The following is a 14,132-nucleotide window of genomic DNA, read 5'->3' on the forward strand; positions in this document are numbered from 1 at the left end:
GGGCCACCCAGTTGCTGAACTAGCTATCCAACATGATGCGCTTCACTTTAATATCTGCTTCGCAGCCTGCACCAACTGGATCCTTCCTACCAACACTGGTTTTTCTGAAACTGTGCAGGTGGCATTTCTCCCTATGACACATCCTTCATTCTCGCAACTCCCCCCCCCCCCCCTCCCCCCTACCTCAACCTTCTCTAGTCCCTGTCCCCAATCCCCTTCCCAGCTCCCACTCCAACACTAAACACCCACCTGCTAGTCTTTTCCACCTCTCTATGTCTCTCCTCTCCCCTTCCACCTCTCCCAGAACAGCCTCCCGACTCTGCATCTAGCACCCCTATCTTGTGCCCACTATGTTTCTGCATGCTCCGACAGCAAAACAACAGCTTCCTCCACTCCTACACTGCTATCTGTCCCCCTCCCCACCCTTAGCCACCTCCTTACACTCACAACCCATTCTGGATTCCTGGTTATGTCAGATGCAGGAGTAAGTCCTGGAAAGAAAAACTTACAAGTTTTCACCTCCTAAATACGTGTGCTATATCGCCATAAACCTGTCCAACACTGCCTTGAATCATGGGAAAGCATTATTCATTCAACCAAGGATCTATCTGAGACAGCTCAGCAGACCAGACATTGATTAAGGTCAGCATGCTACAATAATCTGCTAAACTACTTGTTGGTGTCTTCTGAAGAATTTCCACCCGGACAATAAGAGACAAGGTCAACACGGATCTCACTGAATAGATTTCACACAGGAATGGTTAGATCTAGGGCTGGAAGTATAAGGTAGAGCTTTCCATGGGAATCAGCAGTGTTTGAACGTAGAAAAGAACAAACAGCAATGAATCTTCACATGGTGATTGTAACTTACATAAAATGGGAAAAGAACTGCAGGTATATATAAAAGAAAAAACATATCCTTGATAGTCATCAAAGATAGTAAAATACTTCTTGGTGACATACGAGAAGACTATTTGAGGAACCCCTTTTAAAATGAATGACCAGGTGTTGAGATTTCTAGGAATGATAATCTAACCCAACCTTCAATTACGAAAGAAGAAACTGAGAAAGCCACGCTAAACTCAAAAGCCAATAAAGTAGCAGGACCTGATGAAATTACAGTGTAACTCATTAAACTTCTCATTGGAGAAGATATCAGTGTCTTACACAGAGTCTTTGTAACAAAATATATGATACAAATCATTACTCTTCCCAACTACTATTAGCAACTTACCAAAAAAGAGGTCTGAAAGCCATCCCTCAAAGGTTATAGGAAAAATGTGATGAGGAATTAATTGGTGAGATATGCCGTATTTACTCGAATCTAAGCCGCACGTTTTTTTCCGGTTTTTGTAATCCAAAAAACCACCTGCGGCTTAGAACCGAGTGCAAAGTGGAAGTTCTGGAAAATGTTGGTAGGTGCCGCCATAACTAACTTCTGTCGTCGAATATATGTAGAGCTTTGCAGGCACAAAGATAAGTACTGGCACCAAAACCTCTGCGTCAGTAAATGAATTAAAGAAAAGGAAGAAGAGTTTTCTTTCTGCGCCCTGAGTTTCAACCACTGCCTTTTCATACATTATCCAATGAAGTAAATACAAATTCCATATTGTTCATCTTCAATGTACTACGAAAATCCAACTGGCAAGACTGTTTGGGATGTATGTCAACATGGCCAACTCTATGTTCTGAATTTTTTCCGACCTGTGACAAGAGATGATTGCTAATAGGAACTTTTATGAATTGCGAGTCACATGCAGTATTCTCTTCACCAAACGAATAATATGAGTGTAAACATTATGCCATGTATTCTTTCGTGTTTGCTGCTATCTCATTTAAATCCTGTCTGCCTAAGAAAACTATGAAACTAGAGTGAGACAGCAGCAAACACAGACGAATGTACATATCATGTCATGTTTATATCGTATTATTCTTACGCCGAATAGTGATACAGTCAGAAATGAAGCGTGGCAATTGATTAGATTTTTAAATCTAAGATGACTCTAATTTCTGTGCAGAATGTAATGTACTAAAGAGAAGTCTGCAAAGATTTTCAAACGGAGAAAAATTTTCGCTAAATTCTCGTTCAGAGCATCTTCTATTATACGCAGTCTATTATTTGGTTCTTGTTGATCATTATCAAAGAAAGCAGCAGTGTAAGTAACAACAAAAAAGCAGTCTCTTGCCATTGTTTTGCTAATGAGCAGATTCCTCTCTTTTTTTTTAAAAATTGTGAGTAACGCACACAAAAGCAAGCCATGCCGCGAGCGGCAACAGTTTGTAAACACTCATTATCAGAATGCCACAAACAATGCATGACACAGTACAGTAATGCATTTTCAGCTTTCAGTGACATAAACACCTATAACCAAGAGAACGGCACTTATCAGAACGAAGAAAAATAAGCAATCAATTCCAACTAGACGAAGCACGTGAAAAAGGAAGGGTACCCATATAAATACGGATGGAGCGCGTGACGCATAGCAACGGCTACCTGGTAAAGCGTAACTGCTAAGCCTATGGCTCGAACCAAACTACTATAGCTGTATCGTCATTCATTCGACCTAAATTGTTTCTCATATTACAATGGACCAACTTTGTTTCAATTTGGAGGTGCGACCTAAACTTTTCTCTCCCCTTGAATTTCGAGTCTCAGATTTCAGGTGCGGATTAGATCCGGGAACTTTTTTTTTCCTCGATTTCGAGTCTCATTTTTCAAGTGCAGCTTAGATTTAAGTGCAGCTTAAATTCGAGTAGATACAGTAGTTTGGTTTTAGGAAATGTGTATAGATACAAGAGAAGCAATAGTTGCACTACAATTTCTAGAGCAAAACTGCCGTGATCAGGATAAAAGTGGAGGCTTTCATTTTATTTATTTTGAAAAAGCCTTTGGTAAAGTACAACATCGTGTTTTTACAGAAAATCTCAAGAGAGTAGATATAGATCAGAAAGATATCCATTGTGTAGAGAATTTATATTGGAATCATAGAGCACAGGTTAAGTTTGATAATGAGGTCACGAACTTGTTAATACCTGTAGAGAAGTCTGACAAGGATGCAGCCTGATACCACCACTATTCAATTTGTATTCTGAGAGTATTTTTGAAGAAGCACTTGGTGGTGTAGAAAAAGACTTAAAGGTTAACGGAGTCTTCATCAACAACATTCACTATGCTGATGATAAAGTATTGATTGCTGCTAATTTAGGTGATCTTCAACAACATGTCAACATAGTTGGAGTTGACAGCAGTAAGATAGGTCTGAATATGAATGTCAAAAAGATACATTTTATGACTGTCACATGACAGCCTGACCTTTTTGTGAATGTATTGTGTGGTTATAATTAAACTTTCACTACTCGAGAGCGCTGCCATGAAAAGCAAGTGGTCATAATGCAATGAAACTTTGTGGAAACACGTGTAAGAACATAACGGAAGAGAAATAGTGAATAAACCATTGAAAGAAACATTTTAATATCCTTAAGAGAGGATAAAAATTTCTAATTGCAGATCATGTTTACATTCCAACTTTCAAACATTTGCTCAATGTGATAACAGCCTGGACAATGTGATAACAGCCTGGAACTGAACTATAGGTTACTCTACTGAGGCTGAAACATCTCAGGTGGAATATTGGTTACCTTTCTTGCTATGCTAGTTTTCAACACACAACATGTGTTAGTGTCTCGTTGATAAAACCTGTCCTTCTGTTAACCCCACCCCTAGAAATCACAAGGACTCAAATCTGGTTGTTGGGGTTGTTTTGGGGGAAGGGACCAAACTGTGAGGTCATCGGTATGATGGATTAGAGAAGGACGGGGAGGGAAATCGGCCGTGCCCTTTCAAAGGAACCATCCCGGCATCTGCCTGGAGCGATGTAGGGAAATCACAGGGAACCTAAATCAGGATGGCCGGATGCAGGATTGAACCGTCGTCCTCCCGAATGCAAGTCCAGTGTGCTAACCACTGCGCCACCCCGCTCAGATTCAAATCTGGTGATCTTTGTGGCCACACAGTTTTTAATCAACAGCCAATGATTCGGTTTCCTCAAAACATGCTATAGGTTAACTGAGTGACCTCACAAGCATTGTGAGCTGGAGCTCCATCACCCATCAAAACATCTGAGTCAAAAGCAGCTATCTCCTTTGGAGCAGGGATCACATGTTGATGAAGCAGATCACAGTAGTGTGTGCTGTTCAGGCTGCATGTCCTCGGTCCTTGGATCTGAATTCCTCAAAGAAAAATGGACCATTCATGAACTGTGCTGTGAATTCACACCACACAGTGACATGGTCACTATGCAGGAGAACTTCATGAATGTTAATTGGTAGTGCTGGTTCCCAAATGCAACAGTTATGACTGTTGATTGCCGCAATGAGCATAAAGTGTGCTTCATCATTTCACAAAATGCTCCTAGGCCATGTGTCATGAACTTCAACTCTTGCAAAAACCATAAGAGCAAAGTCTACTCAAATGTCTATGTCACATGGCACAAGGTGGTGAGTAGGGGTGAAGTTTGTAAGGATATGATTTCACTATTGTTCACTCACTTTTCGATTGGTGGATCATGAAATGTTCAGCTGTTGTGACACAGCTCATACATTGCTTTAAGATCACGCATTGCGTCCGGCAATCTCAACCAAGGCAGCAGTAACTCCTACAATTTCTATTTCTTTACTATGTTGATACTCATAAAGATCAGCAGCACTAATACCAGTGTAGTGTCTTTCAGTGTGGCTCTGTGAAGATTGGAGAACAGACATAGAGGTAAAACATCACATAGAGAATGCTCATAATGCCTTCGTAAAGTTTAAGAAAATTCTCACAAGTACAGACATAGGCCTAAAACTTTGAGGTTGATTTGTAAGAAGCTGTATTTGATCTGTATTTTTACATACTTCTGAAAGATGGACACTAAATATAACAACAGTAAGGAAGATAGAAGCCTTTGAAATGTGGATTTACCACAGAATGCCTAAGATACCATGGACACCAAGAGTAAATAACAACAAAGTATTGCAGGGAATACACAAACAGCAAGAAATATTAACAATATTCAAAAGAAGAAAAACATCATACCTGGCACATAAATTACAAAACTCCAAATAAATGCTCCTACAGTGGATAATAGAAGGAGAGATTGAGGGAAGAAGATGAATATCCTGGTTAGAGAATATAAAGCAGTGTACAATTTTACAAAATGCAAATAAACTATTACATACTGTGTTTCTTAGAATAAAGATGCATTGTGTGGTTGCCAATATCCATTAATGGAGAAGAAGAAGAAGAAGTCCAATAATATGTTCATTTGAAGACCTGCTGCTGACAATTCCAAATATTGTTAACATAGCTAACTTCATATTGAAAATAATATAGTTATATAAATATATACAATATTTCATTATGTCTTTCCATTATTGCTTGCAAGTGATGTAATATGTTTCACTTCTACGTGTGCTATATGTACTTACAGTTTCATATTATGTAATGAATATGTATAGCTTTCATGGTACTTCTGAGCTTTTCATCCTGTGATCTCTGTAATTGTGGTTATAAATACTCTTCCCAGTATTAGTCACTATATAGTTGTACATTAGAAACTTTGAAAACTTTGTCTCTGTTTTGTAAGTATTTCTTTATATCTGCAGTCTCTGTCTTGCAAATATTTCTGTATACCTGCAGTCACAACTGAAACAAGTAATATCTAGGTTGTAACATTTGCAGCTGTAGTATATTTAATTTGACCCAATACCTTCATGAATTTGGAACAATATTCTGTGTACGAAATGATTTTCTGTTCACAAAAACATCTTTTGTTGGAGTTGATGAAACATTATGCTACCTGTGAAATACAAAGGGTTCAACTTGTCACTAATTAGCTGTAATTCACTAACTAATGACAAAGGCGATGGAGTGAAGAATAAATTCCATGAAAACTTGTCGACAATTCTGCAGATTGAAATTCTATGCACAAGTCTGGTCTGCTTCTCTTTCAGTTGCTGGAATGACCCAAGAATGACTTCAAAGCCCATACGACAGCCATCATTTGTTCCAACGTGCGCCACAGTCTGCAGTTGGTTGCACCTTGTTCCCGCTGGAATAGCTTCTTCAACATGTTCACTGAGACCCCCAGGCATATGCACTGAGTGCACTGTTGTCCTTTCCTGTCCTTTGCTGCCATTTCCCTAAGGCATTCGCCATACATTTGAACTGCTGATGATTAATAGACTCCTACCCTTTTGCATTTGCCTCCTCTTGACATTAGACAAAACTTGTTTCCCCAAAACAGGAGAAGTGAGTCTCACTGGCTCAGTTCCAGTTTCAGTGAGAGACAGCACCTCAAACTTATTGGTTAGTGGGTTGGTACAACACCCTGAGTCCTCCTTGGTCCACACCCACCGTGTACAGGATGCTTAGATCTACCACTGACATGGCGTTCACACGCACGTAGACCAGTGGTGACATCCTGAACTTTCTGCAGAGGATAGAACATCCCTGGAGAGGACAGTACTTAAAGGACCTCTGGTACAGGTAACACAGGAACACGAGTCTCGGGAGCTCTTTCAACACATTGATTCACAGGAGCTGCCAATCATTTGATAGTACTCAGTGTGATTTCCAGTTGCTTACAAATGTCAGTTGATTCATCCCATGTTCAAGAACAGCATTCACAATGGGACTGCGTTTTGGCTAGTGCAGTGTATTACAAGACAGTGAACAAGTAACTTTAAATTAAGGCCACTGATTATACTTTAGTCCGTTGGGTTAAAAAGTTACTAATTCTCAATAAGAATTGAGGCAAATACACAAAACAAGATTTCTGTTAAGGCAGTACAAAAACCTGTGGTAAAAATTACTGGTTTCCTAAAATGTTTTGAGGTTAATTACAGTTATTAGCAAATTTGAAAATAGAGTTAATTTACAATAAATGCAAATAATATGTAGGGCTACTCCTCTTTATGGGAAAACTAGATGTAACACGATACATTAGTTAGAATATCTGCTACAGTAACCAAATCACAAACACTAATTTATTACAGATTGCTTGTTGATTATGCAAAGGACAGTGGTAGCTTCCAAATATTCTAAAAAATGGGTGTGTATTTGTGTTGATATACAACAAAATTAAGGAGTGATGTATTCTTTGGCAAAACTGTGAACCACAAATGATGATTTGCTACAAAATAAATTATGTCTCCAAAACATTTGTACTGGTAACTTACAAAAAAATAGTTTTTTTAAGTGTCCAAAAATTCTCAAAAATAACCTATGTTTTATGTAATTTTACAGTGAAACTAGAGAACTATTGTTTTATGGACTAAAATATCAAAAAAGTGTCAATGTAGTAATAGGAAATTTTTATGAAAAAATAGGAAAAAAGGGTGTTTTCAAACCTACTATTGGAAATGAAAGTTTACACGAGGAAGACAATGACAGTGCCATTGGCGTGTATCAATGGGCATGATTATTACCAGTACTACCTTCCATCATAAATGTATGGATAAATAAAACTGGAATTTGAGTGATGGACTAGTAAATCAAGTAGACCCTGATATTATAAATAACAGACACAGAAAGGCAGCTAGAGATTTACGATCATACTGAGGAGTGGATCTGCGATCAGACTGCAATCTAGCAAAAAATACAATGAAAATTAGGTTGAAGGCAGCACTTAAATGAAAATGAGACTTGGAACATGTAACAGTTTTCTTGCTGTGTTTACTGCATGTGTATCTCTTACAGTTTGACAACAGTTAGGTAACTGTTGTTTTGTTCACTTTGTTGTAATTTACTGCTTTTGACTGGCTTTCACATCAACACATATGACATCTTCCCCTTCCTCCTTCAGCTTGCTTCGCAGCAAATTTTTGCTTGATATCTGTCCCAGAATACCTCCCATGTCTGAAACCACACACTTCTGGAGTCCTCTAATATTTGTAGTCCCAGTTATGTTTCTTATTAGATTTTCTCTAATTCCCCCTTGGAATGTATAACTATTTAATGCTGCTATGTCCACAAGAGCATAGAAAATAGATAGCGGCCAACTTCTTGTAGTTCTCTTAGTTGATAATTTACTCACTGTTTAATTGATTATGTGAATGCCTTTTTTCCATGGGAGATACAAGAAAGAATTGTGATTGTGGTATTTCCAGCACTAGACACACAGAAAGTGAATTTACTGGAATATAATTCTCTTCTTGAGATGTCTTTCAGTTCTTGAGGTATCTGCTCACCATTAGCTTGTAATTTTCTCATGGGAGTTACCTTGCCTAATTCCTCCACAAATCTTCGGCCAGGTCAACTGAAGGTGTAATACCCATCTGTGGTGACATTGCATCCTGAATTTTGTATAGGAACAACCAAGCAGTTCACTATGGCGGCAGCTAAATTGGATTGTTGTGCTTACGCTATATACTGAGAACATAACTGGTTTTAGAGCCTGTGAGCACCCATGTAAGTATACCATATTTTCCAGGCTTTTTCTTCACAAAGACTTTGAAGATACACCTGCCATGGAACAATGGCAACATTTCATCAGTAACAGTGTACATCCCAGTAGAATTATGTTTTTGCAATAATTCACTAATTTTATCAAATACTTCTTGTATTGCAGAAAACTTGTCATGTTTCCTGCACTCATTTCATGTCTCTCTATTATCACATCTTACTATTTTAATAAGACAGAATCTAATTTTATGCATACTAGCAGTATAAAAAAACATTTGTGGAATTTTGGATGATACACCGGGAATAGGTGACTTACTATCACCCCCCTTCCCCATAATAATAACTAATCCTATATATGCCGTGAATTCAAGCCTGTCTTTTAAGGCTAAAATCTGTCTCAATGCTTCTTCATTGGTGTGCTTTATTATGATGTTAATAATTTCTTAAGAAAAACCTCTTCAAATGATTCTCTTATTGTTCCTATTTTACCTCAATTTCTTATATTTTCTAGCTCTTTCAATATGTTTTGTGCTACTTGCCTTGTGATATGGGGGGGTTTATATGTAAGAACTTTTCCAGTGGTTGTACACTCCTGGAAATGGAAAAAAGAACACATTGACACCGGTGTGTCAGACCCACCATACTTGCTCCGGACACTGCGAGAGGGATGTACAAGCAATGATCACACGCACGGCACAGCGGACACACCAGGATCCGCAGTGTTGGCCGTCGAATGGCGCTAGCTGTGCAGCATTTGTGCACCGCCGCCGTCAGTGTCAGCCAGTTTGCCGTGGCATACGGAGCTCCATCGCAGTCTTTAACACTGGTAGCATGCCGCGACAGCGTGGACGTGAACCGTATGTGCAGTTGATGGACTTTGAGCGAGGGCGTATAGTGGGCATGCGGGAGGCCGGGTGGACGTACCGCCGAATTGCTCAACACGTGGGGCGTGAGGTCTCCACAGTACATCGATGTTGTCGCCAGTGGTCGGCGGAAGGTGCACGTGCCCGTCAACCTGGGACCGGACCGCAGCGACGCACGGATGCACGCCAAGACTGTAGGATCCTATGCAGTGGCGTAGGAGACCGCACCGCCACTTCCCAGTAAATTAGGGACACTGTTGCTCCTGGGGTATCGGCGAAGACCATTTGCAACCGTCTCCATGAAGCTGGGCTATGGTCCCGCACACCGTTAGGCCGTCTTCCGCTCACGCCCCAACATCGTGCAGCCCACCTCCAGTGGTGTCGCGACAGGCGTGAATGGAGGGACGAATGGAGACGTGTCGTCTTCAGCGATGAGAGTCGCTTCTGCCTTGGTGCCAATGATGGTCGTATGCGTGTTTGGCGCCGTGCAGGTGAGCGCCACAATTAGGACTGCATACGACCGAGGCACACAGGGCCAACACCCGGCATCATGGTGTGGGGAGCGATCTCCTACACTGGCCGTACACCTCTGGTGATCGTTGAGGGGACACTGAATAGTGCACGGTACATCCAAACCGTCATCGAACCCATCGTTCTACCATTCCTAGACCGGCAAGGGAACTTGCTGTTCCAACAGGACAATGCACGTTCGAATGTATCCCGTGCCACCCAACGTGCTCTAGAAGGTGTAAGTCAACTACCCTGGCCAGCAAGATCTCCGGATCAGTCCCCCATTGAGCACGTTTGGGACTGGATGAAGCGTCGTCTCACGCGGTCTGCACGTCCAGCACGAACGCTGGTCCAACTGAGGCGCCAGGTGGAAATGGCATGGCAAGCCGTTCCACAGGACTACGTCCAACATCTCTATGATCGTCTCCATGGGAGAATAGCAGCCTGCATTGCTGCGAAAGGTGGATATACACTGTAGTAGTGCCGACATTGTGCATGCTCTGTTGCCTGTGTCTATGTGCCTGTGGTTCTGTCAGTGGGATCATGTGATGTATCTGACCCCAGGAATGTGTCAATAAATTTTCCCCTTCCTGGGACAATGAATTCACGGTGTTCTTATTTCAATTTCCAGGAGTGTAAAATACTTTTCACAGACCTTACCAGCTGTCATCATCTGCTGCAAGCCCCAGAGTCCACCTTCAGAGTTTGTCTGCACTGTCCACATCCTTGCACACAATTCATTCCTCTTCAGTTTCACTCATCACTTCATCACTATAACCAAATTCAATTTCAGAATCTGTAGGTCTCGAACACTGGATAAAGTGGCACTGAATAAGAAGGAACTCGAAACAATCAGAAACCAACGAGAAATGAATCGTTTTTGAGATCATTGTTGCTACCCACACAGAGAAATTTAATGCCAAGAGGGTCTACACTGCCGAAATGTTATAATTTATGAAGTAAGACATTCATTGTCAAGTCACATCTACTATGAAGGTGGTAGACTTTATGACGACTGCCATTAAACTTAAATTAACAGATCAAGTTTAGCTGAAAAAAGTTATATATGTATAAATCCTGGTAGAGGAAATAATAAAAAACAATAAATATTTTTATCAGAATTTTAAAATATGAATTGCCAATCTAAATTACAGTATCTATAAAAGATGGGCACAAAGTACCCCCACCTCACCCTCCTGGTGCTGTGAGGGTTAATACGAGGATAATCCCAAAAGTAGGGCCTTCTATTTTTTATAAGTACATAGACCTGTTTATTTCTACAATTGTTTACATCACTTTACAGTTTGAGTAGTTAGCTATTTTTCGACATAATCACCATTTCTGTCAATGCATTTTTGCAGACGTTAAGGCAGTTTTTGTATGCCCATGTCATACCAGCTTGCCACCATGCTGTTCAGAAAGTTATGAACCTTTTCTTTCACTTCGTCATCAGAGCTGAATCACTTTCTGGCCAAATATTCTTTTAACCTAGGGAACAGGTGATAGTCACTGGGTGCCAAGTCAGGAGTTTAGGGTGGGTGGGTGATTATGTTCCACTGAAACTGTTGCAGGAGAGCAACGGGTTGCCGAGTGATGTGTGGGCGACTGTTGTCATGGAAAATGTTTACGCCCTTGCTCAACATTCCTCTTCTCCGGTTTTGAATTGCCTGTTTGAGTTTTTTCAGAGTCTCACAGTACCTGCCAGCATTAATTGTGGCCCCAGTGGGCATAAAGTCAACCAACAATACCCCTTTCCGATCCCAAGAAACGGTTGCCATGACTTTACCGACAGACTGTGTTTGTTTGAATTTCCACGGCTTTGGCGAAGAAGGATGCCGCCACTGGTGTGATTGTTGCTTGGTCTCAGGTGTAAAGTGGTATGCCCAGGTTTCGTCACCTGTGATAATTGAGTCCAGAAAGTTGTCCTGTTTGGCTGCAAGGTGGTGAAGAAATGCGCAGGAAGCATCAACTCCTTACCGCATGTGGTCCTCAGTCAGCATGCGTGGCACCCATTTTGCTCACATCTTCCGGTAGTTCAATGTTTCCGTTAAAATTCTGTGAGCGGTGCTTCTGGAAACCTCAGGAACCAACATGCAGAGATCATCCAGGATGATCCACCGACCTTCACGCATGCTTTGCTCAATCTTCAGAACTGTCTCCTCAGAAAGTGACAGTCTCTGGCTCCTTTGTTCATCGTGAATTTTGGTCCGACCAGTTGCAAACTCTCTGCACCACTTACGAACATTTTTGACATCCATGCACAATTCACCATACACTTCCGTCAATTGGCTATGGATTTCAATCTGCACAGTGCCCTTTGTGTTCGAAAACTGAATAACTGCACGCAATTTGCATATTTGCATTTGGAGGTAACATACAATGGGAGCTCCATTCTTAATGGCTACCAAGCCAAGACTGAGCACCTCAGCATGGCGTGTGCATATTTACACACAGCACGTGAAGCACTCTTCATAACAGTGTGACCAACTGCCACACCAACAGAGTTCTGTACTTATAAAAAAATAGGAGACCTTACTTTTGGGATTACCCTCGTACATAGCCCTAGTGGCAAAAAGAGATAGACATCTCACTCCTAGGCAGCTCACTGCAGACCTTGAAACTCCTACCGATACATGTGTCTCTGCCAGAACCATTTGTCAGTGATAAAATCAGGCTTGTGTGTATGCTCAGAAGCCTGTTAAATACACCCTATTTCAACAACGCCATCGTCGAGAAAGAGTTTGATGGTGTAGGAGCACATTATTTGGGGTCAGCAACAGTGGTCTAGAATGATATTCTCTGATGAATCCTGCTTCACTGTGCCAGGTGATTCTGGCAACCTGTTAGTGTAGAGATAGAGGGGGGGGGGGGGGGACATTACATACCACACAATGTTCGTGAAGTCATCGGTATGGCATAAGCATTATGGTGTGGGCAGGCATTGTACACAATGGCCAAACACCTCTGCGTATCTTTGCATGATGCACCATAACAGCACAGTGGTATTGCAGGGAGGTTATTCTGGATCATGTCCATGTGTTTTGTGGTGCAGTAGGTCACAACTTTCTGTTTATAGGTGACAATGCTCACCCCCACAGGACCACTGAGCCACTGAGCTGTTTGAGACATTGGAAAGTTAAGACATTGAACGCATGGAATGGTCTGCATACTCCCAAGATGGAAACCCTATAGAAAATGCCTAGGATGCTCTTGACAGATGTGTTTCTCAAAGGACACCCCTTTACAAACCATGCGAGAACTGAAAACTGACTTGAGACAGGAGTGAGACAATATCCCTCAAGGACTCCTCAACAGTCTGATAGCCAGCATTAATAACAGATGCAAAATGTGCATTAGTGCCCAAGGAAGGCACATTCCTTATTGAGAGTCTGGTATCTACCTTTATGTTGGGAGTCTGACATGGGTCAGATATGAAAGTTATTTATGTACGTTATCCTGCTTTCTCATGTGGTGAAATCTGTACCAATTTTTGATTGTGAATGTGCCAGTCCATCTGTATTATGTATGTACTGTTTCATGTAGCCAATCAATGCCTGTGATTATTCTTATCCAACAATGCAACAGTGTCCCTTTTCCTTAGCAGTTGTTAAGCAGTGTATTTCTAATGATGTGAATTGACATATTTATTGAACGTAAATTCCTGTTCATTTGTGAAAACATTGCTTCAGTCTAGAATGCTGTGACAGTAATACTTTAGTTTCTTACAGCACTTTGTGACTGAAATACGAATAATAATGTTTATATTTACAGTCTGTGATTGGTGGAACAGAGAAAGGCTGTTCTGATGGCACCTTTACAGAAGCCCGATTCAATAGCCCTCAAGGATTGGCATTTCAAAGCTGTAAACTGCTGTTTGTTGCAGATACAGAAAACCACTGCATCAGAAAAGTGAGTAGAAAATCCAACTATATATATCCACAGCTTGAAAGAGTGATGAATGACTTAATCTGTGCAACCAGTTTCAATCATAAGAGGTGATTATCAGGCAACTGTGCCTTTTTGTTTGTATTACTAAGATGCCTGATGGTTAAGTGTTAAATTGAAAGTGGGTGCATAAATAGGTTAATTCAGCATAGTAGCTGATAGTGTCTCGATATGACTTTCACTATGTTTTTTGTGTTTTATGAGTTTTGACGTTTTCACCAGGATAATTAACTCTCATGTACAGGAAAGTATCATCTCTTTCTTTACTAACAAACGAAAAAGAGCAAGAGAACATACATCACCTGAATTCACGAATTCAATTTAATAAATGGGATAATTAGATCTTGTTTATGGGAAAGTATCATATC

The 14,132-nt window shown here is 40.8% G+C and overlaps 1 protein-coding gene across 1 annotated transcript in view; it reads left to right on the forward strand.

Moving 5' to 3' along the window:
• The window catches only part of LOC126267178 (NHL repeat-containing protein 2), a 168,530-nt gene that overhangs the window by 52,053 nt on the left and 102,345 nt on the right, over positions 1 to 14,132 (forward strand). The window contains exon 5 of the mRNA XM_049972140.1: positions 13,591 to 13,728. Coding sequence (XP_049828097.1) covers positions 13,591 to 13,728 — 138 coding nt within the window. The remainder of the gene's footprint in view (positions 1 to 13,590; positions 13,729 to 14,132) is intronic.

This window comes from Schistocerca gregaria, chromosome 4, assembly GCF_023897955.1.
Source record: "Schistocerca gregaria isolate iqSchGreg1 chromosome 4, iqSchGreg1.2, whole genome shotgun sequence".
Classification (NCBI taxonomy): domain Eukaryota; kingdom Metazoa; phylum Arthropoda; class Insecta; order Orthoptera; family Acrididae; genus Schistocerca; species Schistocerca gregaria.